Below are 27,784 nucleotides of genomic sequence, written 5' to 3'. Positions count from 1 at the left end.
GGTACCCGCTGGGCAAGGATCTGCTCCTCCGGGTACTGCTGCCTCGGAAGAGGGGCCGTTTGCAGTTTGGAGCGGGACGGGTCCCCGACACCTATCCTCTGCCCGGGTGACTGTTGGCTGCTAGGTTTGTGTAACAAGAGAAAAAACGGGACAGGGTTGCTTAAGGGCATTTATTCCGATCCTTCTGTAGGAGGCTGGAAGTGAGATTCTCCGGTCTCCTTGCGACCAGCGGTTCCTCCTCATGCTACTTGGTTTCCATCTCCGTGTTCATCCCTAGATTTCAGGTGCCCTCGGGGGAGCTGACACGTGTTCTTGTTCATTTTTCCTGCAGCTTCCCTCCCCCTGGACTTTGAAATGCTTTATCTGATCGGCTTGGGCCTGGGCGATGCCAAGGACATCACAGTCAAGGGCCTGGAGGTTGTGAGACGCTGCAGCCGGGTGTACCTGGAAGCCTACACCTCTGTGCTGACTGTGGGGAAGGAAGCCCTGGTAGGTGCCTGGGGGTCTGCGGCCTCCCGGGAGAAAGCTGCCCAGCCGTCCATTGTCCTTACACTAAGCTGACAGGTGTGCTTTTCAAGCCCTGTACAACGCGTCCCCTGCTTCTTAAGTGTTTGGGGAGAACGAGAATGGAAATCTTGCACCAGCCAAGTGACGTAGGAAATCAGAGCGTGCGTGGTCTTACGAATCTTATTTGGCGGCTTTCTCCAGTAATAGGAAAGGGAAGTTATTTTACACCCCTGGGGACAGTTATCAAAATCCCCTATTTCATGACATGGCCAAGAAATCCTCTCTGAGTTGAGTGCTAATGAGGGGCTGACACAGCCTTAATGAGTTGGTTATATATTCAGAAACCAAGCTGAGAGCTTCCACCTTTGAAGTATTTCCGTAGGGAATGGTAATGCCTTTCTGCCTGTATCTCTCCAGAGAGGTCTGTCTTTTAAACAGACATCTTTCAGTAAGGCTTATACCCAAACTGTGTGTATTGAGTGATCCTGGGAGGTGGCATTTGTGGGTGTATCATACATCAGAGTTGGCTGTCATTAAAGACTCAATAAATTTCGGAGGAGGGGTTAAGTTAGGGTTCCTAATTAAATACCAAGTACAATGTAAATTAAGATGAAAAGATCACTGAGCAAGTTATAGGAGGAAGGAGGGAATTTTAGGAATGCCCGGTCCTCCAGTCTTCCAAACAAAACGGTGACCTAGAGAATTCCAGGTCCTCTGTCCTCTCAGATTCATAGCCAAACAGGCAGAAAAGTTAATGAAACTAGAGCCAGTGAATCCAGGAAAAAGTTTTTGCTTTGGTATATACAACTGGACTTCTTTAGGCAATTTCTGTGGATAAAGCCTGACCTTACATGCATTCGGTGTAATGTACCCACGTGCCTCATACAGAGATGTAAGCTATGATCTTTGTTCGCAAGTGGCTCACAATGTGCCTGTATTATACCCAGGAAACTGTGAATAATAATGGGAGATATAAGTAATAATTCACAATGGCAGTGGAAAGGGGAAACTATAAAATTATATTGCTGGAAAAAATTTAGATGATCTTATTTAAGTCCACATTCTTGCTTTCATCAACTAAATAACAGAGGCTGCCTCCCATTAAATAATTAACTAGTTATTAATCACAATTGGAATACATGTAAGAGACGAGATAGCTTCATGCTGTGATGATGGTCAGGAAATGCTACGGAGGAGACGGCGTTTGAGCTATGTTTTAAAATCATGCATCCCAGCGGTTTTGTTTTGCTTTACTTACAGCATGGCCCAAATAGAAGATGGTAGTAACCTTTATACAGCTCTGCAGGGTCAACGGCTAAAGGGGACTAACTTTGGGGTCCCCAGCTACCTGCAGAGAGCAGAGGTCACTGCGCTCTACCAGGCTATGCACCCTTGTAACACGTGTGATGTTTTGCAGTCAGCTAAGGTTCCGTGACTCGGGCAGTCACCTAGCTTCTCTGAGCTCTTATCTGTAAAAGGGGTGAACTCAGTGCCTATCTCATATTGTGGTAAAGATTAAGTGAACTCTTGCACTACATACGTTCTTACAACAGTGCCCGACCACAGAGTGAGGCCAGTGAGTTACCACAAGTATCATTACTGTAGGTCAGATTTGACAAGGGTTAGAAGACCGTTCCTTGTGAAGGAGAGAGATTTGTGAGCCAGAGCATGGAGGAGGAGAGCCCCAATTCGCTCTACTCATCCTTGAGCGTAACTGAAATCACTTGCATTTTCTCCGGGTGGGTCTGTTCCCTCTTTTCTTCCTAACCTCCTCTGCCTGGATGCCAGCCTGCTATTTCCCGGTCCTGTTGACCTGCTGTGGACTGATGTTGGAGGGACAGAGGACAGCAAGGGACTCCGCACTGAGAAAACTGAGGCCGTCGGCTGTGACCTTCACTTACCCGTTTGTCCTTCCCCGAAATCTGAACCTGTCCTCCCTCCAGCCTTAGAAAATGACCTGTGACATGAGGTTCTCTTCCTGTTCAAGATGGACTCCGTCTAGATGTGTGTTTTGCTGACTTCTTTCTCCCTCTTTTTCTGGAACCTTACCTCTCATCAAGTATTCGTTCTTTCTTGTGTTCGATCTGCGTTAACATCCTTCTGCCCTGGTCCTGAACCATATTCCTATGTAGTCCATCCTGAAAACTCTCCTCTTTTTGGAGCCTCTTTTCCAAAGGTCACTCTCTTCTTTTTTCCAATGCTTTTTGACAAAGCAGATACTTTCACGGTCCCCATTTCGACGTCTGTCTCAGCCCTGCGGGCTGACTTCCATTGTTCTGAAATATTTCTGTTTGTTGACTGACTATTTGGAAACCGAGAACTCTGGAGGACAGTTCTGAATCCTTATCTGCTTTGCTTCTTTTGACGCACGTAGTCAACTGCTCCTTGAGTCTGGCATTCAAGACACGTCTTCCTCTGGGTTTTACTTCTACTTTTCAATTTTTCTCAGTCCCCTGCGTGAGCTCCTGATTTGTCTATGTCATCTTTAAATGTTAGGGGGGATTTTTGGTTTTTGGTGTTTTTTTTTTTAGGTTTTTGTGTTCTGATTTGTTTCCATATACTACTTTGAGTCTCTACTCTTCTGCTTTTTGACTAGATAACATTACATGAAATGGTTAAAATTCAAAGGACAGTAAAGGTCTATATATTAAAAGATTTCTATTCCAGTACCCCTTCCTGGAAGGAATCATTACTAATTTCTTGTGTGTCTTTTCAGAAATACCCAGAAGTAATTTTAACTTAAAGTTTTTACCCTGTCCCCCCCCATACAAAACTTGCCAACTTAAAACCAAGAGTAAATTTTGAGTTTTGTCTTCCTTTTCATGAGTGGAGAAGACTAGGGCTGAGATTTTAGCACAGTCGGCTACTCGGGCGCTGGGTCATATACACTATAAGTTTAAAATCCTGACCGCCGTTCCCCAGCGTCAAGCATAGGGTCTGGCACAGAGGCTGTGCGTGAGAAACATCTGTCTGATTGCTGAGGGGAGGGTGGGTGGGGAGAGGTGGGGGAGGGTGTCGGGGGGAGAAATGGTGATGGACAGGAACTCAGGGTGATGTGTACCACACAGTGTGCAAATGGAGTGTTGTACAGTTATGCACCTAAGGCCTGTTACACTTTTGTTTACCCATGTCACCCAATAAACTCAATAAAAAGAACTTTTTCAAGTGAATAAGCAAATCAATAAGTGGGTAGATTAAAAATAATGTAATACCAGTCTCTTTACTGCTTTTTCTATCTCTTCTCTTTCCTTCTTTTTTTTTTTAAGATTTTAATTTATTTTTTTAGAGAGGGAGGGAAACATCAATGTGTGGCTGCCTCTCGCACACCCTCCACCAGGGACCTGGCCCACAACTCAGGCCTGTGCCCTAGACCTGGAATCGAACCGGCAACCCCTTGATTTGCAGGCCGGCACTCGATCCACTGAGCCACACCAGCCCAAGCTCTCTCTTCTCTTTCTTAGATATTCTTTCAAGGGGATAAGCCATGTGATCATATTGAGGTGTTTGTGTTTCTCTTTAAAGGAGATTTTTAAAAACGTTTTGTCTCAGATAATGAAACGTTTCTTAGGATAAGTGATAAATATGGAGTGATGTGTGAAGAAATCTTGGAGAGGGAGGTTTCTGTTCTTAAGTCACTTATAAAATACTGGATAGGATTGCTGCTAGCATCAAACTAGCAGTGGGTGGCTTCTTGATCTTTAAAGTTTCAGAAAAAAAAACACCATTTCCTTCATTTCTCAGTAATATGTGTGTTCTCTTGAATCAGAATATAAATGTTCTACAACTGTTAAGTTGCCTGGGTTCGTAACATTAAAGGTATATAAGAATTGGTGGTTAAGAAACCGGATGGTAAAGATGAAAATAAAGAGAACATTTTTCATCCATAAAAATACCCTGTCGTGGGAACTTTTAGAACATTGTCTAAGGATCACAGAGAAAAAGGAAAGGATCTTTTTCCACCTTCAAGAAACAGATTCTAGTTAAGCCTTGGGAAGCAACTGTCAGTCACACTTGGAACGATAGCCTTTGTCTTCACACGCTCACGCATGTGCTCCCTCAGTCACCTGCCCGCCAGACCGCCCAGTACCAGGCGTCCTCCGTCCGGGCCGTCCTCCTCGGTGGGTAGGAAACAGTGTTCCTGAGCTGTGCGTCTACTCGGACTGTATTCGAATTTCCTGTCTGTCCACAGGAAATCAGTCGTAAGGTTCTTGACCCTGCGGAGCAGCCGTGACCACCATGGCGCCACCGCCAGCCCCCGGGCCCTCTCCTCACCTGGGCGCCCCCCCCCCCCCCCACCCTCCAGGGCAGGTCGGCCCCTGGGTTGGCTCTCCGGGGCTGGCTGCAGGGCACTGGTTCTCAGAGCGCCCTGCACGCAGGTTTCCTCTGTGCCAGAACTCTCCGCTGCCCCTCCTCCTTTCCCAGCGGGAACTAGGAAACAGTTTTAAATTAGTCCTCCCTGCATTACACAGCAATGTCTGCTGCTTCTGTAAACAACTGCGTCTTGATTTTCTCTCCTTTCTCATTGATGGTGCCTTTTATTTTAGCCAGGGTCCCATGGATTTTCCCATGGAAAATTTAATACAAACCAAACTACCGTGCACATTTATAATTATGGTTTTAATATATTCTCTATTACTGTGTATGCATACGTACATATTCTGCATTCATCCTGCAATGTTCTGCCTGATCTGTTGGACCCAGATTTAGAGCTAAAATTAAAATGCAAAAAGCCTCAGATGTTAAGAAATCTACCTCCTCTTGGGATATTAAGATTGCCCCAAAGACAGAGTTCAATGACAACATCATATAGACTGCTAGCTCACTGATGAGTTCTAGGCAGTGGACTGTGTTTGGGGGGTTGCCAAGATTACACCAGCCCTGGAGACTGCTGTGTGTGTGTGTGTGTGTGTGTGTGCGCATATGCGTGTGCGCCGCAGTGGTCACCTGCTGTCTCACTTGGGTATTGGCATTACATCTGTAGGAAGAGTTCTACGGAAGAGAGCTGATTCTTGCCGATCGAGAAGACGTGGAGCAAGAAGCAGATAGTATCTTAAAGGACGCCGACAGCAGCGATGTTGCCTTCCTCGTGGTGGGGGACCCCTTTGGGTAAGTCAGAGCAGGTACTTGAGTTTTCGTTCTATTTACTTTTGTCTTCTCAAATCAGTAAGAACCATTCTGTTACATTTAAAACCTCTTACTCGCCAGGTTCTGATGAAGGACTCGGTTGACATGGGCTCTGTCTGAAATGTTGTGGTTTCGTGATCTTGGATGTTGGTGGCAGAAGCTGCATGGCAGGAATGTGATCCTGTGTGTGTCGCCTGTGTTGTTGACCGGGTGTCCTTTGGAAGGTCACTGCCGGCGTCAGACCCCTGAGGGGCGCGTCACACTGTTAAATAGCTGTGTGACCCGGTCGAGCACCACACCTGCCCCTTGTCTGGCAGGTGAACCGCAAGCACCCTCTGCTCCCTTTGTCTGGGCTTCCTTTTCTCTCTCCATCATCTGCTACGTAGCAACACTGCCATCACTTCCGTTGCCCTGAGTCTGTCACCTGTCGAGCCTCAGGCTCCAGTTTCTCACCTGGGTCAGGAGCCCTGCCCCTGCCCGACACGAAGAAGGTGATGGGCTTCCGCTGGTCTGCTCAGGCGCCGTCAATCCCTGACGCCCAGCCAGACGGGAGAGTTCTTCGTCTCCAGCTCGAGACCCGGGGTGTGTGTCACGGATTCAAGGAACGCACCGACCATTGAATCCCTGTAAGCCCTCCACCGAGGGTTTTTTCAAAAGAGTGGGCCTGAGTGTGCACGTGTCCGTCAAAAAGAAAGTGATTTATGTGGGTGTGATGCGCCCGGGGTGGTGTGTCTTCATTGAACTTGGTTGCAAGTGACACTGGATTGTCATCCACTGAAAGAGATGGAAGTGGTTGAATTTCAGCCTCTGACACAGTTTTCTGTAAAAGTAAGTCTTCCTCCAAAGGAAGTACCTGTCTTCCCCCCTTTTTAGCCACAAAACAATAAAATACAAAAGGGTGATGAGAAGTCCTCTGTACAGAACGTCCTGGAACTCTTGCGGGACTTCGTCACCATGACGGTGGCTCTGCCAGGACACCCACGAGTTCTGTGGTGTCCTCTGCCTCGCCCAGAGGTCCGGCTCCACGGCACCGCAGTTCCCACAGCCACCCGCACGCGTGACCTCTGGTCTCTGACTGTCACGGCGTCCGGTCTCTGATGGGGCCCGTCACCCAGAGCTGCCCCAGGTGGGGGCTGCAGACTGAGCGGCCCGCACCCGTCCTGGTCCCCGGGAGGGAGCGAACGGCAGACGGTGGGACTAAAACTTGGGTGGCACTTTACAGAAGGAACCCACCTCCGCCTCGTCCACTCGTACCAGTTCGGGGCTTGTGTCTTGTGTCATTTCCTGTGCATCTTAGAAAGCTGTTGTTCCAAGCCTGTTCAGAACGCAAGGAAACACTGTTCGCTTGAGAAGCACTGCTGGTGACTTGTTTTATCAAGGTTTTCATGTCTTTTCCCTGCTGTCTGGTCTCGCTGCCACTCCTCACCTAGCCTACACCCTCTCTCACGCACGAGTTTAAAGCGCTAGCGAGCCTGTGCGTGGTCCAGACCCTTCCTTCATCACCTGTGCTGGGGTCAAGTTCGTATTTGTAAAACCACAATTTGACCAGCTCAAAATGAGAACATTATTAGCTCCATCGTTGGCCAGACATGAAAAACCCTTTCCGACCTGCCCTACCACCCGCGGCACGCCTGCACTGAAACCCACGGAAGGGAGAAGCCCACGTTCGTGAGAAAATGAGGCCCAGAGAACACCTTCAGTGGCTTTCGTGGCCTTCAGTCTTTTAACAGCCTGGCCACTCTGCTCTGTGTCCCACTGCGGCCCGATGGCAGGGCTGTGTCTCTCCTGGGGCCTGGTGGTGCCCATCCCGTGTGTCTGCTCAGGCCGTCTCCTGGAAACCAAGTTCTTCCCTGTTCTCCCTCCCTCCCTCCTTCTCTTTCACCCCAGTTTTATCGAGGTGTAACTGACACACCGCCCTGCGAGTGCACGGTGTGCAGCAGCGACTGAACTCACGCACACGGAACTCACACACACTGAAATGCGTAAGGACGGTTTCCCTCCCACATGACGCAGCTGGACAGGCCGCACCCCGTCCCTGCCCTGGACACGCCCGCCTCTCCAGCGCGCGGTCCAACGCGCATGCGTCTGTTCCTCTCCGCCCACTTCCTCATCCCCACGTTCCGGATCCTTTTCTTAGGGTGGATGCTCCAAACAGGTGTATAATACCAGTTTAAAAAGGCCAGAAGTTTTCACATGGCCACTTTCAAGCACATATTGTCCAATTTTCCGAAGAACGGCGCCAGTCCGCAGTGCTTGCGCGGCTCCCGGGAGCGTCAGCTGCACCGGGCGGCTGCAGGTAGTGGCGGGCTTTCCCGCCGCCAGCCCACCTCTGCCCGGCGAGGCGGTGCGGTGTCCGCAGACGAGGTTGTTATGAAATAAACTTGAAACGAACGTACCAGGTCTTACACGTCCCAATCGGCCCCCGTGACGTCCTTCATTTTACTGTCCCCACCGATCAAAGCGTTCTCCGTTCTCCTCTCGACAGTGCCTCATAGCAAGTCCAAGCCACAAGCATAGTAACGACGAGTTTATCACTATTTCTGGGCGCGTAGCTCCGTCCCCCAGTTGTGTGTGTGTCAGTGTGACTGTGATAGAGCCGCACGCCCAGAAACCTTCACGTGTGTCTTTGCACACACGCACCCTCTCGTCCAGTCTCCGTAAACGAGCATTTTCCCGGCCCCAGGCTGGAAGGAGCGCTCAGTGTGATGGTTTCAGTCTGTGTTTCAAACCAGCTTGTTCCTTTTTGTGATAGCAGTATAATCTAAGTAATTGTGATAAAATACCAGTTTTGTCACCAGTTTTCATAGCGGAGATCTGAGGGGCTTGTTTAATCACACGTCAGTTTCACAAGGTCAGATCCCGCTGCCAGCTCATTAAATCTTCCCAGTGCACCAGCCGCATCTTAAGGGAACTCGTGATACAGAGAGATACACTTTTAAACCGGGCTTTCTTCCCACTCATCTGTTCAAATAACCCACCAAGTCCTGTTTTCCTTCATCTTACTGTTAAGTAGTGAAATTCTGTTGGCGGTGATATTACAAACACTTCTTACAACTGGCATCCATGATATTTTTTAAAAGCTCACTCTGCATCACACGAATGGTTTCCCTGCCAGTTTCTGTTGTGCGTGTGTGATTAGAGACGGAAGTGATTAAATGCACTTCCCCGGTGTGCATTTGCTAATCTGTCTGTGACGGCCTCTCGGGGCAGCCGCCCTTGATCCTCCTGCTTGGTATGCGTCGGCCAGGCCTTCCCGGACATGCTAATGCTGCTGTCCCCGCGGGGCCCCGGTTCTCATCGGGGGGAGGGGGCCTCACTCATAACGCAGCTCTAGATGGATGTGGCGCTGCGTGTCACCGTCTCTGTGCTTATGCCGACACGCGTTCTCTCCCCACCGCGGGCTGTCTAATTACAATCATTAGACTCAGCCCAGCCCCGGCCGGTGTGGCTCAGTGGATTGAGTGCTGACCTGCGAACCGAAGGGTGGCTGGTTCCGTTCTCGGTCAGGACACAAGAGGCAGAATGTGCGCACCCAGGAAGACAGTTGTGAGTGGCACACCTGCAGCACAGGTGTGAAATCCAGCTAGGAGCCTGTCAGCCGGAACTCTAGTTACAGACGAAGACTGATGGGCTGTGAAGATGTCCAGTGTGTTCTGCGTATTCGGTTTCAAATGCAAAAGCGAAGCCCTCCAAATAGGGCAGAGGTCGAGCAGCAGGTCCAGCTGCGCATGGTTTGGGCCGTGAGGCCAAAGCATTTTCGAAGTCCTGCTCCCAGGTTCCGGGGCCGAGCTCACGCCCCGCAGGGGTGGGTGCAGGCGCCCACGGGACACGGGAGCACGAAACCTGCCCTCCGTCCTGGGGCTGCCGAGGCTGTCCCCCCTGGAGTGTTCTGGGTGCAGCTCTGTGCTGCCCAAAGCCCAGAAACGGAGGAAAGCCATGCCCTTGACCCTCTCGTTGACGTGAGCTCGAGAAATGAACGTCAGTGTGGGTTCCCTTAACCCAGCCCGACCTTCTCTCCCTCCAGGGCCACCACACACAGCGACCTGGTCCTGAGGGCCACGCAGCTGGGGATCCCTTACCGCGTCGTCCACAACGCCTCCATCCTGAACGCCGTGGGCTGCTGCGGCTTACAGGTAACGCCGCCAAGGACGTGTTTTTTTGTGTTACTTACCAGAAACGTTCTGCCTTTTTACAGGCTGCGAGGAGATTTTATTCTAGTTCATGAACTGTAAGACACGACTACTTAACACTACCTCTGTGTGCACTGACTTTGTTTAATAGTAACATTTTTGTGCTAAGGTTTCCTATACCTTAGATTCTCCCCTCCTCATTGGAACAGACCATCGAAACTGACCAGAGAGAGATTTCAGCGTTACATTAATTTGTGCACAATACAAAGGAGCTGTAATCTAACTGGGTCGGGTAACTATTCCACAGGCCGTTTTACATTCCCCGAGGGACCCTCTGTGCATTGCCGAGGCCCCCCTTCTCCATACGGCGTTACCTCCCGTGCCATCAGGGCGCTGCGGTGCGGCGTTTCTTACAGGAACCTGTAAAGGAGCCAGCGCCCAGTGGCAGCAGGCTCTGGAGTCAGCTTTGTAGTCACTGGTGTGTAAAGTGAGGTATTTTCAGCCCAGCGGTCTTGGTTCTGAGCGGTTCAAAGCGCACTCCGTGACCGTTCCCAGGATTTTCTTCCGAGATGTTGACATTCGTTTTGCACGTTTTGTGTTTGTGTTCTGATATTCACCAATATGACCTGTGACAACGCCTCGTGGCCAGCAGCGGTGTTGAGACTTCATTGGTGCTTAAGGCACAAGCCTGCTTCAGATACAGTAGTGGCGAGGGGAGGGTGTGCATCTTAGTATCTACGAAGTAAGGCATCCCCCGAGGTGCGTAGCTGGAGCGTGTGCTGTAAAGGGGACCCCCAGCAGGAAGATGCGTAGGCTCATGGGACACCAGCCGTGTCTGCGTCCTCAGTGGGGCTGCGTTTTCCGTAGCGCTCAGGAAGCGTGGCCCCACTGAGCCGGTCCACCCTGGCCGGTCCCCCCAGTGGTGTTAGCACCCCCGGCTCCGGAGGGCCAGAGGGAAGCGTGAGTGATTCACCTTTCGGCGTTCGCCACTGGCTCTTGGTTGCCGCATCTGAGCTGGCGGGAATTTGGCTCTTTTTGTCTTCTGTGAAAATGCATACTTACAAAAAACCTTGCCGATTCAAGGTTTTTTTATATTTTAAAACCCCTCCAACATTTCTGTGTTAGAGTCAGTCAAACGGAGGGAAGTCTCCCCGGTCACTGTCTTTAACTGTCGGCATTCCCTTTCACGGTGCGTTTGGAGACGGGTTTGGGCGCTGAAAATACAAAGACTCCCCACCCGGAGAAGCTCTGATACCTGCGGGTTTGGAAGATGAGAGGCTGGCTGTCTTCCCGCCTCAGGCAAAGGTTACCTGCGACACTCAGATTTTCATGGAGTAACTTTTAGGATTTTTTTTTCAAAATCAAAATATTAGAAACACGTGTACTTTCAAGTGTTACCTGAAATTTCTAAGTAACGGATATTTCTAACACTTGTATTATTTGTGTTATGAGGATTTTTCTAGTAAAAGGTATTTATCTGCCTAGGGCCCCGCAAGTTGGTTACATTTAGACATAAACTCTAGTGAGAAGTCAGGGGTTTTCTCAAGACACAAAAGACCAAAGTTGTCGGGTTGCGCATTCATCGGCTTTACCACGTACCTTTGTTTCTGCTTTTAAGAGCCATTATTAAAAAAAAAACAACTTTTTTCCTTGATAATAAATGATATATATATACTTACAGAAAATTAAGAAAATATAGTAAGTGTAAAAAAAAATAAAAATGAGAGTGTCGTAGTTCCCCCACCTGCAGGTAGTAATCATGAGCAACCCGTTTGGTGTATTTTCTTGGACTTTTTACTCAGCACTCGCTCTGCGTGTGTTCCTAACCAGACAGTCCAGACTCAAAGAAGACATTAGGAATTCTGAAATGCTTGTCTGCGTGCTGTTTATCATTAACAGTTAATCACCTCTGCGACCGAGGACACTGATTCTTCTGTAAACACGTGGTGACCAGTGGTTGGAGCGGGGCCGTCCGGTGATGTGGGGAGCGGTGATTTCTGCGGGAACTCCTCTGCCGCCCTTCCCGGTTTCCTGGTCACGAGCAGGTGTGAGCACCTTCCCAGTGTGCGCATGCACGGCCTTCTGTGGAAGGAGTGGGGAAACAGAGTCCCCCGTGCTGGGCCCCGGGGGCTGCCCGGGGGTCTGTAGTCCTCTGGCCGTCCCAGGGCCTCGCTCCCTCCGGTGGCCCCGGGCACAGCTGCGTCATCCCCGGCCATGCATGTGGTGTTACGTGTCACTGGCGGTGCCGTGGGGTGTTACGTGTCAATGGTGCTGAGACGCCGGGCAGTGGGTCCCTTGCCCATCCACACTGTGGTTGGGAATCACCGGTTTTCCTTACATGTAATTCCAGGCTGTCTAATTTGTTAGTTGTTAGTTATTGAGACAATCCTCGTTCACAGCATTCCACCTTGTCCCCGTGAGTGCATTCGTGACTGGCGGTCTGTGTTTTTGATGGTTATTTCACGTGGCTAATCAGCGCGCCCACTGACAGCCAGGCTGTTCGAGGATGTGGCCCGCCCGCACGGAGGGTCTGCGTGCGGTCTCTGCACCGAGCCCCCTGGCTGTGCTGCTCTGGCTCTTTGCTCAGGCGCCCCGGTCTCTCCCTGGGTCCGTGGGTGTCATGCTCCCCCCTCCTCCTCGTCTCTCCCTGGGTCCGTGGGCGTCGTGCTCCCCCCTCCTCCTCGTCTCTCCCTGGGTCCGTGGGCGTCGTGCTCCCCCCTCCTCCTCGTCTCTCCCTCGGTCCGTGGGCATCGTGCTCGCCCCTCTTCCTCGTCTCTCCCTGGGTCCGTGGGCGTCGTGCTCGCCCCTCCTCCTGGTCCCACACTCAGTCCGTGGGTGTCGTGCTCGCCCCTCCCGGTCTCACACTCGGTCCGTGGGCGTCATGCTCGCCCTTCCCTCCAGCCCACCCGGAGGCCCCTTCCTTCCAGCCCGTCCCAGTTCCTAGATGTACCTCTCTCCCTCCCACCCTCCGCCCCGTCATCAGCACTGACTTACAAGGGAACATTTTAATGACAAATGTTGATGTTACAATGTCACATTAAAAGTCAGAATTTGGCACCGGATGCTTTCATCCAAAGAAAACAAATGTGTCCTTGTTTCGTGTTCTCTCGCACTTTTCTAGGCTCGATGGTAACAGTGGCCCGTGCCCACCGTCCCAGACACCTTCCTGGGTGACGGGCACGCAGGCGGGGCTCCAGGTCCTCTGCGCCGGCCTCTCACAACCCCCAGCGGGGCTCCTGCCCCACGAGCGTGCTGCTCACAGGTGTGGACTGAACTGAACTGAAACCCCAGCATCCTTGTGGCAGCTGTGGTACAGTGCTGTTCCTGTCCCAGCCCCGGCTCCCTTTTGGAAAAGAAACATTGCTTTAAAAAAATACATCTTAACTGATTTTAGCATGAATGCACATAACGTAAACAGTAATAGTGACTGTTAGCAATAAGCATCATTAAAGTGGCGTGAACAGACAGAGGGACCTTCTGTGCACGCGTCTGCTGCAGAGTGGGCATCCTTTCCTGTCTCCAGTGTCTGGGACCCTCTGAAAGCATGTGTGCACGAGTGCACACCGACGTCCTGCGGTGCGGAAGGAGCAGCTGGAACGGCGTGTGCTCACCGACGGACCCTGAATGACCGCAGTGCCCGGGAGAGAGGCCCGGGAGAGAGGTCCGGGAGAGGGGCCCCGGATGCACGCGGATTGCCCAACAGAGGCATCCGCTCGCAGTGCAGAGGCCGTCCGGGGAGTGAATGGGATGTCACGGGCTGTGTTAACACTGAGGACAGGATAAAGAATGGTGCAGAAAATAATACAGTGCACGTAATCTGGCACTGACGGCTTCGGTAATTACAGCAAAACATTTTGAAGAGAAATAAAAACTGGTGTTAGTGGCTGTGGTTGACTTCAGGGTGAGGCTGTGAAATTCTGTCATCATGAAATGCTTCTACTTTCTCCGTGCTTGCGTAAGTGACCCTGACGATTGCCATATGTCCCTCTGTTTCTGTGAGACATTTCTCCTCGGGACAATCCACATGCTGAGTGGTTCCCACTCGCAGTCGTCTGGAGCATTCCGGCGGTTTTATCGCGGTCCGGGAGCAACACAAAGCGGATGGAGCCCAGCCTGGTCCAGAGCGCGCTGGGGTGGGCAGCAAGGACACGGGGCGGCGGAACCTCAGAACTCAGCCAACAGACTCTCTGCTCTTTCGGTTGCTTCGGAATTGATTTTGAGCACCTGCCGGAGAATGGGCACGTTCGAAAACTTGTCTCTTCCTTTCCACTTTCACAGTAACTTTTAATCACTATTTACATAGTCATCTTACATTCTTGTCCACTCTATAGGGGGTTTTTGTTTGTTTCTTTGATAGACCTGGTCGTGGCGTTGTTCTCCTCCTGCGACAGTCCTGGTGAACGCCCGTCCCGTGCAGAACACGCACTCACCCGCGTGCACGTTCACGTGTCGCAGACGCTGCGGCGGTTCCCTCACCGTCCCATCCTTCCGTGGTGCCGCGCACAGAGTCACCGTGTGACGAGTGCCAAGTCTCTGCTGAGTCGGACTGCTTGTTCCTTCGGTGACTTATTCCCCCAAGCCGGGTCTTGTCTTTGGGATTACAGCCCTTCCGTTTGACCCCTACGGGGACTCGCTCAGATTAGGTGTGAGAACAGACATATCTCACGGTCTTCATCTCCGTGGCCACTCACCTTTCTGTCGCTCGTACGAGGCCCCGCACACACCTTTCTAGGGTCAGCAGGAAGCAGCGTTGCGTCGATGGTGAGCAGCGTGCATGAGGGTTGCAATGACCAAGTCCGAGACCAGTGTTCGGGATAGAAAGCGAGTAACTCGTGATGACGTGGCTTTGTGGCGCCTCCCGACAGCTCTGCTGGCCCAGCTTTCTCTGTTTCACAGACCTGGCCGGTCTGGTGTGGGATGTACATGATGTACATATGTATATGTCTATGTATATATGTATATCATGCATGTGAGATACATGTGGGGCTTAACAGCGTTCTTAGCGAGTTAAATTTACTGGTTTTCCCTCTGCAGAGAAGGCACGCTTTGACCTGGCCGTGACGAGACAGTGTCACTGGAGTGGGAGGTAGCGGGCAGTAGAGCCTGTGGGGAAGCGGAGCTCCCGCAGCGCCCGTGCTTCCGAGACGGGGAAGCGCAGCGGCAGCCCGCGGGCCCTCGGGAGACCGCGGGCGCCGTTCAGGCAGGTGGTGCCCAGGGCTCTTCGGGAAAGGAGCGGGCAGAGCTGGAGCTGACGGGAAGCGGCACGTGGCCACCTGTCAGGGAGGGCCAGTCGGGCAACAGCCGTTTCCAGGTACCTTGCTCAATGCCATTGTAAAGGTTGCCCAAGAGTCCCCGCTGCTGTTCCCTTCCCCGGCCCCCACAGTCCTCCCCGCTGCACCGCGGCCGCCCTCTCGGTCCCGCTGCCTCGGAGGCCGGCGTGCACCCTCCACCTGCGGAAGGATCCTTCGGGTGCTAACAGGAAAATGCTGAGCTCCTCCACACACACAGCCCGGATCTCATCTCTGGTCAGGAGTACTTGCTGCCCAGTGCAAGTTTGTCTGGCTTGTGTGTTTTCTCACTCTGACCAGACAATTAAATGGCTCGTTTTGAGTCGAGTTTTTGCCTTCAAGTAGATAAAAGCAAGATCCAATATGCGGTTATACTGCTTTCTGTATAACTCACTCCCGGTTAAAACAAATGAACGAGAAGCGTGCACTGACCCACGGCTGTTAGGAAGCAGCTCTGCCTGCAGCCCGGACGTTTGGGTTTGCGCACAGGGTGTCTGGGGGCGAGGGGGTCACAGAGCAGAGGTCGCTCCCTGCCGGCCAGTGCCCGGGGCTCCCGCAGCCCTGTGCTCGGTGCTCGGGTGTTGCTCCAGCTGCTTTGCATAGCTCGCTGGGAAGCGCTGGCTTGTGCAACGCAAAGGGCGGCCCCCCTGTTCTTTGGGGCCTGGGCATCCTGCTGGTGAAACTGTTTGCACAACGTTCCAGAACTCACTGGAGAAGTTTGCCCCCGCGGCCGCAGGAATGGCCACAGGAATGGCCGCAGGCTGTGGACCAGGGCCCAGGGAAGTGGTGCTGGGCGGGGGGCTCCTTGGATCCCCCACATCGGGTGATTCAGAGGCGCTTGTGCGCGGAGGAGCTTGGCCAGGATTTTTACGTGACCGGCGTCTCAGTTCTCTCTCAGATGACCTGCCCCTTTCCTTCCGAAGGAGCAGTCTACCTCCTTGACTCTTAAAATATTGAAGACCCATTGAAAGTGTTTACATACAGTTGCGCATATAAATTTCTGTAACTTTGTTTTTCCTTGGAGCTGTTTTCATAGAGCAATGTATTTCAAAATCTGATCAGAGGTGCCAGAAGTTCTGTTTAGAGTTGAAACAGCTGACTTGTCAGGAGGAAGCCATAAGCATCATTTCACACACTCAGCAGTTTCTCTGCACTCCCTCCGGCAGGGAGAGCAGTTGGGTTACGTCAGGACGCGGCCTCTCTGAGCCCCTTCCCCTCGCCGTTGTGAACGTGACTTTGTCACAGCATCGGAGCCCCGACATTGACCGAGTCCTCACTGTGCGCCAGGCGCCTGGCTCTCTGTACGCTGTGTCGTTGTAACCCTTAGAAAGCCGCCTTACTAGGTTGAGAGCCACCACGCCCATTTTTCCAGCGGAAAGTCAGGGAGGTCACTTGGCTTGTCCGTGATCGCCCAGCTGGTGAGAGCCAGGGCCGTGACCCCCACGTGGAGCACCGGATCTGTCCTCCCGTGAGGAGCACGGGGTCCTCGTGGGGCAGACTCTCAGCTCGCAGGGCGGCGGCGGCGGCAGCAGGGCCCTGAGCAGGGCTGGGCCCCTCCCGAGCGCAGCGGGCGGGTTCCCGGAATCCCGCCTGGGCGCACTCTGCACGCGCTCTGTGGGGGAACGCTGTCCCGTGCAGCAGGGAGACTTTTCTGGCTCTGCCTTTGGGGTCGCAGGGCCTTTGTGCGCCGATCTGTGATTTTACGGGAACCACCTTCGAGACAGTCTCCGAGTGGACTTGGGAGTAAAGCCCGCTGGAGGCAGATCGCAGGCTGTGGCCGCACGAGGAACCTCCTCGGAAACTCCTAGTCGCCGACAGGAGTGACGGGAACCGTTTTTGAGGCCTCAGTGTGTAAACGTCAGGAGCAGCTGAGCTCTGGGGTCGCAGGGGCGGAGGACCCTGAAGGGCCGGCTTCTTCTGAAAGCAGGTCTGAGAAGCTGCGGACGACAGCCCCCCCCACCCTCTGGGCCGGTTTCTTCGCTTTTCAGAGGAAGCACCTGAGGCTTAGGAGGGTTGGGTGATGCCCTGAAGCCGCCCGCCCCTGGTTCCAGTCCCGGGCAGTCTGTGGCTCGAGGTGACGTCCAGCATCGGGGTGGGGGGAGGGTTCCCAGCTCCATCACCAGTCCCCCCAAGCGGTCCTTAAACCGAATAACTCGTCTCCCCGTAATAACGTTCTTGTGACGTTTCCCCGCCCATCGCATCGCTGACGGTAAATGTGCTTTGCACACAGCCGTGAGCGGTCACGCTAGCACCACACGGCACAGTGTGAGTGGCGTTCTCCATGTCGTTGGACCCTCCCAACCCGTGGGCAGGGAGGACGGTGTGCGGCCACTTCCTGGTTTAGAGACGGTGGCCTGGAGAGAGAGGGTCACACAGCCACCAAGTCCCCAGGACCAGAGTCCAGAGCCAGGCTTTCTCGGCGTTAAGCTTTGGGGCTGGACTCAGGGAAGGGAACTGCGCAGCTGCCGGGTGCAGACGGGAACCCGGCGAGTTCTCGGTTGTGTGACGGTCAGTGGGGGTGGGGTGGCCCTCGGGGGATGGGGGAGGTTTGGGAAAGGCCCCCTCCCTCATGGACTCCGCAGCGAGGGGGCGGACAGAGGGTAGAAGTCCGGGGCGGTGCCCGTGGCTGCAGCAGCGTGCCCCATGTGGCCTCTCCTGAGGGGCAGGGAGGAGGGGCCCTTCCTCGGACCCCGGGCCCAGCTGCTGCTGTACTCCCGGGCCGGGCACCGCCAGCCGCGTGTTCTCTGGAGCCCGGCGGTCTCGTCTGTTACGTACGTGTCGTGACAGTGGCTGAGCCCGCCGGCCGCTCGGACGCCCTGCGTGTGTTGTCCCCTGCTGGGCTCCTTGGGTCCCAGTACGTGCAGCAGCCTCACAGCTCAGCCACGAACCGGGAACCATGTCCCCGGACCGGGCTCGGGGCACTGGAGGCGTCAGGAGCTCGCCAGCTGCTGATGCTGCTCTGGGCCAGGACAGCTTTGCCGCCGTTTCTTTTTTGGGACAGGCGTGATCCCCGACCCGTCGCCAGTCTGCTGCCCACTTTCATCCTGGTTGTCGTCTGTAACACAGCACCTGGTGAAGTGTCCCCTCGTTCACGGACGGCTGTGCTTTCTCTAGCTGTACAGGTTCGGAGAGACGGCGTCCATTGTGTTCTGGACCGACAGCTGGAGACCGGAGAGCTTCTTTGACAAGGTGAAGAAGAACAGGCAGAACGGCATGCACACGCTGTGCTTGCTGGGTAAGGGCACCCCTCAGGCACTGCACGGGGCTGTCGGGCTGTTCTCTCCTGGACCTGGTGACCGGCGGGGAGCTGCCCAGCGGTAGCCGCGGCCACGGCCGGCGCTCTGGGCACGCCAGCGCTTTCCCACTCTCTCTTGGGAGACGCACATTTTCTGCTCCAGTCCCCGCGGGCCGGTCCCCATGTCCCCACTGTGGTCCCCCCGGGTCTCATCAGCTCACTGCAGCTCAGCAGGCTGGCCTGGGGCTCTGTCCCTGCCTGGCTCTGGGCCAGGCCTTCCGAGGGCAGCCCTGGGCCACTGCAGCGCGGGGGCCGGCAGAGCCACGGGTGGGGGTCTGGGCGCCCTGGAGGCCCTCTTGCTGATGCTTGGTTTCCAGGTGGGTTGGGGCCCAGAGGTAGAAGCCACTGCCCCACCGTCACCCAGCCTCCTGGTGGCGGCTGCGATAGGACCCAGGTGGCCCATGGGCATCACAGCCCTCCCCGCTGTGCTGTGCTGTCCGAACCCGGTGCCCTGCCTGGTGCGGGGACAAAGCCGGGCCATTGCCCCGCCCTTGGCGACAGCAGCAGTGACGGTGACGGCACAGGTACCGCTCTGAAGGAGGCGGGCGGTGTGGTCCCACAGACACACCGGGACTGCCCCGGGTGGGTCACGGTCCCTTCGGCGCCTGCTCTAACGGTGCGTGTTGTCTGCACACCAGGGTCAGCGCTCTTGCCCGTGACTGACAGGACAGGGGTGACTGGCGCCCCTGATGGCTGCACAATGGCCCCTGCGTCCAGTTCAGTGGTGGGTCCCAGGGCTCCCCCTCACTAGCCAGGCGGTGCGGGGCCCCTGACCTCTGCTTCGTGTCCAGCAGCCGGGAGTGACCGACCGCCTGTCCCGTGGAGCTGTCCCGAGCAGCTCCGCCGGCCGTGCTGCCGAAGGGACAGGCGGTGCGCCTTGTTAAGTTTCTGACCTCCGGCACCGACGTCGGCTTGCTCTGAGCGCTTGCCAACACCCACTTTCGGTCCTGTGGTCAGTCGAGTGCTCACGTGCTGTGTGCCCGGTCACAGCGTGCTCACGTGCTGGCACCACCCTGGGTCACACGCAGAGCTGCACTGCCCTGGTGACGCTGGGGCCACAGGCCAGGCCGAGGTGACAGGCGGAGAGAGCACTGCGATTCCGGCCTCCACAGGGAGCACAGGTCTCAGGAGGGAGAGGCTCCCGTTTGCCAGGAACGCCCAGGCTGGTCGTGGGCGTGGGACAGCCGTTCCGTGGGACAGCCGTTCCGTGGGACTCCGTATTGTGTGACGTGTGTGCTGTCAGACCCAGCCAGCGGTCTCTCGCACTAGAAGAGCTCAGAGCCCGTCTCGCCCACGGCAGGGTCTCTCCTGGGGATACATGGGAAATCAGTGTCTCAAGGAGTCGGGACGCCAGCGCCCGGGGGTCAAGTCCGGCGACGGCCGCTCTGTAGGTCAGGTTTGCACTTTGTCCTGTGTCCCTGTGGCTGCTCTCATGCCGCGGTGACGGCAGTGTGACCCGGCTGTCCCTCTGACCCGGGCCCCAGGCCCCGGGACCTCAGGTGCTCGCTCTCGGGCCCTTCTCTGAGAAGTCTGCCGACAGCTGGTCTGAGCGGAGCTTCGCCTGATAACCCCGTGCGATCCACGCTCTGTCCCCGGCGAGTCCCTTTCCCGCTACCTTGTTGTACTTGGTGTATTTCTGCAGCCTCGCCACGGCTGGGTGGGTCTGTTAATTTGCTGCTTTTCTTCCCTGTTTGCTCTCTAATGTCTAGAGGTCTGGCACAGCACAGAATAAATATTTGTGGAAGTTAAGTGGTTGAAGGTTTTTTTAGTTTATTTTCTCAGAGAGAAAGTCTTTAACTCTTACTAGTTTACTCCGTTCCGGCCAAAACACATTCCTTTTCCTCCAGTCACGTGGGCACCTAATAAATTCAGCCGTCAAGGTCAGCCCATGAACGCTTCTCTCGCTTTTTCTTTTCTTTTTTCTTTTCTTTTCTTTTCTTTTCTTTTTTTCTTTTTTGGCTTATGCCTATCTCCCGCACTCAACTGGCCTGCCACGGTTTCTTACTTTAGCTAATTGTCGGTGCAGTTTGGTGCTTCGGTTTTGCCCTCAGTGTCCCGTGTGGAAAGAGACCAGGCCTACCTTTTCGTAGCCGAGTCTGCGGCCGCAGAGGGACTGCAAACGGGGACGCACGGGAGCTGGGATCCCGGGTGTGTCCTCCCCGCCTGCGTCACAGCCGAACCTCGAGAGGTTTTACAGCAGAACAGGAGACCAGAGGCATCCGAGGCAGGCCGCCCCAGACCTCTCCCCATAGCCACAAAAAATGGGGGAGGGCACAGAAGCAGCCCCCCCCCCTCGGGAGGCTCAGGAAGAGCAGTTGGGAAACCAGACCGCAGGTGTCCGTGGAGCGTCCGTTCGCTCTCCGCCCCACGTGGGGAGAGTTAGACGCGGGCCCCGCCCGCAGGGTTTGGAGGCCCGGCTGGAGCTGGCGCGCTGAGCACGGGAGAGGCCGAGAGACCCGGCAAGCCCCACCGAGTGGGGAGGCAGGAAGGGCAGGCCGGGATTCTGGCTCTTGAGCTCCCTGTCTGAGAGCCGCCACTTCTCTCGGCTTTCCTGGGAAAAGACAAACAGAGGCAAACAGCCCGTCTCTCTGGCTGCGGTAACAAAGGCAGGAACAAGGTGGGAAGCAGAAGACGCCCAGACGCCAGGTCCTCAGAGCCCAGCTCCTGCCGCTCCGTCCCCCATGCATGCTCACCCACTGCCCGCCCGCGGGCCGAGCCCCGTGGGGGCCAGGAGCACACGCCGCAGCAGGAAGCCGCAGAGAACTTAGCACTGATTCGGAAAGACAAGGCGAACGTGTAGGGTGAAGTTAGAGATAGGAAAACATGGCGCTGGTTGTGTGGAAGTTTCCAGAACAACCAAGGCCTTACGAAGGACTCGGGGTTCAACGCTCCTTCTGGGCGGGGCGTGGAGGCGGGCCGGCGGGTGGGCACGTCCACTCAGGAGACCTTTGTGGAGTGTCCAGCGGGGACTGTGCATCGCCCGGCTCCGGGTTCTGGGATGAGCAGGAGGAGGCGGCGCGCTCCCGCGCAGCAGGAGAGGAGCACTCGTGGCCCAGGGCGCCGGGGAGAGATGCTGAGGCCGGCCCGGGCTCAGGGGCATCGCTCCGTGTGATTACAGAGCACGCACCTGTAAAAAGTGCCCTGGTCCTCCTCGTTTTTAAAATGCAGTTCTGCGGAGCAGTGGCTTTTTTTTTAAATTGAATTTACTGGGGCAACTGGCTGATAAAATTATGTAGGTTTCTGGTGTTCCGTTCCATCATGTATCACGTGTACACTATATGGTGTGCTCACCACCCCAGATCAAGTCTCTTCCTGTCACTGTTTATCCCCCTCCACCTCCCCACCCCTCCCTCCTGCTCATCGCCACACTGCTGTCTCGGAGGGCTTTTCCTGTTTGCTTAATCCCTCCCTCCCCTCTGACAGCTGCCAGTCCGTCCTCCGTACCTATGAGTCTGCTTCTCTTTTGTTTGTGAGTTTATCTTGTTCATTAGTTTCCACATGTAAGGGAGATCACATGGTATTTGTCTGGACTGGCAGATTTCTTGGACTGGCTTATTGCACCTACCATCATGCTCTCCGAGCCCGTCCAGGCTGTTGCAGAAGGTAAGATTTTCAGCCAGTGTGCCACGAGAATTTTTAGAACACGCAATACCTGACTGGTTATTCAGGGACACCCACATCTTTCCCCTTCAACGGTCAGATAAAAGAAATGACAGCAGCCAGCATAACAATAGCCGTCTAGTGTGACTAAATCAAAATCACACCTATTTTTTTTGTCAGATCGGCGAAGTAGATGATATATTTTGGGGCATGCTGCACAGTTTTAGTAATTCGTTTATGTGTGCCAGGAGACAAACAAGGTTGAAAAATCGCTGCTACAGAGCATATTATTTAAAAAGTTTTTAAGGTGGAAATATTAAATTACAAATTTTACTATAGGAAAGCACATCGTGTAAGCTTCAGGTGAGTGAATTAGCGCCTGTGCTGAACCTTGAAGCGCCTTTCAGGGGCCACTCCCAGAGCCCAGGGCAGACGTGCAGGGCCGGTGGCACTGCGGCCACGTTGTCCGTGACAGGCACGCACTTTCCCCTGTTTGTCCAGACAAGTGGAAACCCTAAACGATGCTATTTCAAACCAGAAAAATACTTTCACCACCGGTGCCAGGGAACACTTAGAAACACACGTACGGGGTTCATCTTTGCTGTGCTTTCTGCAGTATCCTTTCTAAGAGCAACTCGCGTGGTCCTCACCGAGGAGAGCGGTGGAAGCGGATCGGCAAGACCGCTGGTTGCCCTGCGTTTGTTTTTGCAAACACAAACTCTGGCCGACCCGCTGGTGCTGGGCGCGCGGGGCAGGAAGCAGCTGTTGCCGCCGCGCACCGAGTTCCTCTGAGGGTGGAGGGGGCTTCTGCCTTTGTCACCTTTTACCAGCTAGCCGGGCCGAGTGCCTCCAGGGCCGGGGAGCCGGTATGTGACATGGTTGGGCCGCCGGGCGTCACGAGAGCAGATGCCGTGCGGGGTCCTGACCCCGGGGCGTCCCCAAGCCTGGGTCTGACTGTGTGATGCGACAGTGTTTCCTCGTGAGTTACCGGGGGCACGTCTCGCCCTTCGTAAGAAGGCAGACGTCTTTTTCTTCACGTAGTAAGGGCTTCTTTCTGTGTATGTTGCATGCACTGAGAGTTACTTTACCTCCTGGTGCCTGAGAAACAGTCTCGGATGGGAGCACGACATGACCTGCCCCTCGGGTTAGCGCAGACGCCGGCCGGGGGCTGGGGGGGGGGAGTGGACGCAAAGGTGCCGACCCGGCCAGCCTGTGCCTCACTCCTTCCCGTGCCTTCTCCTCCCGGAGGAAACCCGGTCCTCCGAGGACGCTCTCCGGCCAGCCTCTCGTCTGTCTCTGACTGGTCACCTCTCCTCCACCCCGGGCTTCCGTTCCGTGTGTTTTCATTCCAAAGCGTCGAGATACGCGGGGAGGACGTTTCCCCACAACCTGGGTTTACGTAAGCAAAGGATTTTGGACACGGCGATTCATTACATTAAAAGAGAACTGTTTTCACTTCCTGCAGACATCAAAGTCAAGGAGCAGTCTTTGGAAAACCTCATCAAGTAAGTCTGACTCGGAGAAGGCCTCCATCTATTTTAATTCCTTGAGCAATTCAGTAAGTTCCGCTCGAATGATGGCGGTTCTAAAGATGGTTGGAAATCAGCTTTCATTACAGCTCAAAGCTAAACGCGTTCAACCCTGTGAAAAGGTGGAAATGGTGAGAAGTGTGATAGGGCAGAAACGGCGAGGGCTTTTCTGGACGCATCGCCGAGCACCGTGGCCAGCGCCGGGCAGGCGCCCGTCGGTGTTTGCGGGGTGAGCGGAGAGCCGGGAGTCGGAGACTCAGCCTGGGTTCCAGGTCTGCCTCTGGTCACGGCTCCTGGGCGGGTGCCCTCCGCTTCTGAGCCTTATTCTTTTCACATGAGGAATGAGACTGATAATCCTGTTTTGCTTGGAGAGGCAGCACCCAAGTGGCTGATGAGCACTTGAAATACGGCTAATGTCACCGAGGAACTGAATTTATCATTTCATTTTAATCAATTTAAAATTAGCCCTGGCTGGCGTGGCTCAGTGGATTGAGTGCCGGCCTGCGAACCAAAGGGTCACCGGTTCAATTTCCATTTGGGGCACGTGCCTGGGTTGTGGACCAGGTCCCAGCAGGGGGCGCATGAGAGGCAACCACATGTTAATGTTTCTCTTCCTCCTTTCCCCTCTCTAAAAATAAATTAATAAATAAATGAATCAATAAAACCAATACCTTAGTTATTAGAAAACTTTTAAGTAGATTCAGAACAACTTCAATGTGTAAATCTACTTTTATAACTATGTGTTTTACGGAATCTAAATGCTGATCTGGTATTTCCAATGACAATTTAACATTTCGATCAAGATGCACTGTACACATAAACCACGTAACATTTGAAAGACTCGGTGCAACAGCAACTTCTCTAACACTTTTTACAGGAGTAAATGTCAAAGGACACACTGGGTTAAATATTAAAATTAATTTTGCCCTTTTTAAAACTTGCGTTACTGTGGCTTCTGGGAAATCTAAAATTATGCCTGTGGCCTGCATGATATTTCCCTTGGACAGTCTGACGTCAGAATTGTTTTGAAAGTCCAGAAATAATCTATATGACCTGGCTGAGAGGCTGCGCAAGCTCTGGGTTCACTGCCACCACCGGGCGGGCACCGGCGGCCTCTGGGCCCCGTAGACGTGAACGTGTCCCCCCGCCAGGGTTCTCAGCGGTCTGCCGTGTAGCTGCCTTGCTGAGGGGAGGAAGTGGAGAGAGGAATTTGTGGTTTGAACATGGCAATGAAAATGAATCCTGGTTAAGCCAGGATACAGAGCAAATTGCCACTCATTTTGAAGTACTTTTGCCTGCGGTACTCCTTTGAGTTAAGGTCACTGTTAGGCATTTGTTTTTAAGTCATTAGACTTGTGTTTCTGGCCACATTTCACCGAGATCAGAGGGCGGTTGAAGTAGAACCGTGAAAACAGCTTCAGAAGCCGGGGAGAAGCCGCTGTGTCCGCGCTGCGGTGGGCACTTGAGCGGGTGCCGCGGGACAGCCGCAGAGAGCGCACAGGTGTGGGGCCTGCGTGTACCTGGGCAGCGCTGGTGCACGTGCCTGGTGTTATCGCACGCCTAAGCCCAGCGGCACCTGGTGTTCTGCTTCCAGGGGAAGGAAGATCTACGAGCCTCCTCGCTACATGACCGTGAACCAGGCGGCCCGGCAGCTTCTGGAGATTGTCGAAAACCAGAGGGCGCGAGGAGAAGAACCAGGTACCCAAGATGCCCCCCCGCCCAGGGCCCTCTCCCCAACCCCCCCCACCTGCCGCCGCCTTGCCGTGTGCGAATGCTGTGTGCCTGTTGTCTCCCAGCCTCACCTTAAATCTCGGAGGCCGAGCGCTGTCCTGAAAGAGATGTAACGGAGTTCTTTCTAGGCAAGTCAGTTCACACGGGGGTTTTTCACACATTAACTATAAATCGCATTTGACGTATGTTACTATATAAATATTTTGATAAAGTGCAGAACTCTATAGTGAGCTTTTCCTGCAAAAATATATTTATTCTGCCTTTTCTCACTCTCCACACTGAGCTCTGGGCTGGTTTTCTTCAGGATAAGAGACGAGTGGATTTTTTTCCTCGTGTTCCTAAAATCTAGACAGAGTGCCAAGTTTATAATAAAATGACTGTGGGCAGTGAATATTTACTAAGAGATTTTTAAGTGAACCGCTCATTATACTTTAAGGTGCTGACTGCCTTTGAGCACCTGCCTCCGGATAGAAAAGACACACAGAGATTCTCGAGCGACCACTGCCTGTTGTATTCCCAGTCGTAGGCTTTCTTCCCGGCCGGAAGCCGGTCATCTCCAAGGGACACTGCGGAGCCCCTCCCAGGCCCTTGTGCCCCCTTCCCAGCTAACAACAAAACTACCAGCAGGTGGCGCTCCAGAGCGAACAATGCTGATGTTCACAAATGCTGGTTATTTTGAACTCAAAAGTATAAGGAATGTCCTAATGCCCACGATTTCTTAAGGGCTCTGTAGTCTACTAAATGCAGCCATGTATCTATTACCCTAGCCCTTCTAACCCCTGTTTAATAAATGAAGAATCTGAAGTTTGCCACCTAGCTGATTAGGGGGCCAAGCAGAAACTCAGATTCATGTATTTACCTGATAATCCGATCGTTTTTCCAGCATAGCTGGGTCAGAGTGATCATACCCCAAGCAGCGTAGTAAACATGTAAGCGTGTGGTAACACCGCTCACTCAGAAACGATTTAAACTGAACGCTACGCGGTGTTCAAGGCCATGGACACCGGCCTTTGTTTATCAAATCCTAAACACTTACACTGAGGCCAGCCTTTGCACCCTGAAAGGGTGCAAGTTGGAAAGTGCCACATGACGGGTCGGGCAGTGCAAGCAACTTAGAAATGCCTTAAACTAGATCGTTGGTCCTCAGAGAGTGGCCAAGGGGATGTGAGGTGTCTGGGGCTTCATTGCCCTCCTGGTACTAACGTTGGCTTGGCTGTTGGACTGAGCAGCGTGTCCGCGGCACTGAATGGCGGAATCCTTTTTCCTTAAGCAGCGGTCACCGAGGACACGCTGTGCGTGGGCCTCGCCCGGGTCGGCGCGGAGGACCAGCGAATCGCCGCCGGCACTCTGCGGCAGATGTGCACCGTGGACCTGGGGGGCCCGCTGCACTCCCTCATCGTCACCGGAGGCAGCCTGCACCCGCTGGAGACGGAGATGCTGAGTCTGTTTGCCGTGCCAGAGGCCAGCCCGGCGTCCCGGGGCACCGGCGACGAGCCCCGCACGTAGACGGCTCTGACGTGGAGGCTCATTTCGGCCCCGGTGCGCGCGTCTCTGTAACAAAGGGGACAGGTCCTCCGTGTGCCTACAAAGGACAGGACCGGTGCCGGAGGAGAAAGATGCCGAGGCAGCCACGCTCGGCCTCCGGTGGCCGGGAGCTTTCCCTCTGACGTCATCAGCAGGTGCGCCTATTGGCGACGTTTCTGCAGGTGCACGCATGGAGCAGACCCAGCCGGGACGCTTGTAGGTGGACACCCACCAGCAGTCCTTGAAACGCAGCTTTTCGTCGTGAAACCGTCTGTACGAGGTGGACCTTCTTCCTTTGGAAGCTGCCCTGACTGTAGGAGGGCTAACTGCGCGTGCGCAGAGGGGGCGGAGCGCGTCCGCCTCCCGGAAGGCCGGTCTGATCACGTGCAGCTGAGTGACTCCCTCCGAATCACCTGTCTTACGTCACCTGGCGTCCTAGCTACAGAGCTCCTGTCATATATTGTGTGATCGCCGAATTATAAATGTGCAGCCAGCCGTGTCTGGTTGCCCTTCGGTTTTAAATAGCAACTTTCACACCAAGGCTGACAAATGGAAAACTTACCGACTACAAAATAAATTTTTTTTTAAATTTAAGTCTGAAGACAGTGGTTGATCAGTCAAGCTTCGTCACCCCACTTAACTCGGTGTGCCCCGTGCGGGTGCCCGTGGTCACGTTCCCCCTGCCAGGCGCGCGTGACACGCCCCGCACTGCCTCTGAGCACAGCTGTGTGCTCTGTGTTAGCTCACCGCAGGGAAAGCTCCGCGACGCGCTCGTGTGGCCCCTGCAACTCGGAGCCCTCCCACGCCGAACTTCCCATCCACTGGTCCGCTCGGGAAGCTCGCGGCAACCTGAACAAACATCTCTCATCTTCGGGGAGCACCCATTAGCAAGACGTTGTTTTCACTGACTTTATTTCACTTGAGATAAACGATTTTACTATACAGGAAACATTCCATTTTCAATCAGTTGGACACAAAAGGGGTGAGAGCTGAGGACATTTAAGTTGCCAGTTCTGTCTGGGTTGGGTACCGGCGGGAAGGGCTATAATACACAAA

The 27,784-nt window shown here is 54.1% G+C and overlaps 1 protein-coding gene across 2 annotated transcripts; it reads left to right on the top strand.

The window, feature by feature from the left end:
• DPH5 (diphthamide biosynthesis 5) lies at positions 1–27,322 on the top strand. 2 transcript variants are annotated; one of them, XM_028502914.2, is made up of 8 exons: positions 1–124; positions 332–489; positions 5,489–5,613; positions 9,656–9,764; positions 18,164–18,284; positions 23,410–23,449; positions 25,068–25,171; positions 26,475–27,322. In XM_028502914.2, exons 2-8 carry the CDS (start codon positions 355–357, stop codon positions 26,708–26,710), a joined length of 870 nt encoding a protein of 289 aa, XP_028358715.1. In that variant the 5' UTR covers positions 1–124; positions 332–354; the 3' UTR covers positions 26,711–27,322. The 2 variants fall into 2 exon arrangements, with proteins under 2 accessions (XP_028358715.1, XP_028358716.1); XM_028502915.2 differs by having other exon boundaries at positions 56–124; positions 26,478–27,322.
• Positions 27,323–27,784: the final 462 nt, after the last annotated feature.

Source organism: Phyllostomus discolor, chromosome 14 (genome assembly GCF_004126475.2).
Source record: "Phyllostomus discolor isolate MPI-MPIP mPhyDis1 chromosome 14, mPhyDis1.pri.v3, whole genome shotgun sequence".
In the NCBI taxonomy this organism is placed as follows: Eukaryota; Metazoa; Chordata; class Mammalia; order Chiroptera; family Phyllostomidae; genus Phyllostomus; species Phyllostomus discolor.
Note: the sequence above shows the minus strand (reverse complement) of the source record. Positions and strands in the feature narration are given on the sequence as shown.

What these genes read in the sequence shown, in the direction of transcription:
- DPH5 (XM_028502914.2), top strand. Translation starts at nt 355, where the DNA reads ATGCTTTATCTGATCGGCTTGGGCCTGGGCGATGCCAAGGACATCACA. An exon ending in TGGGCTGCTGCGGCTTACAG is followed by an intron (nt 9,765 to 18,163) that starts GTAACGCCGCCA and finishes TGCTTTCTCTAG; the next exon opens with CTGTACAGGTTCGGAGAGAC. An exon ending in GGCGCGAGGAGAAGAACCAG is followed by an intron (nt 25,172 to 26,474) that starts GTACCCAAGATG and finishes TTTTTCCTTAAG; the next exon opens with CAGCGGTCACCGAGGACACG.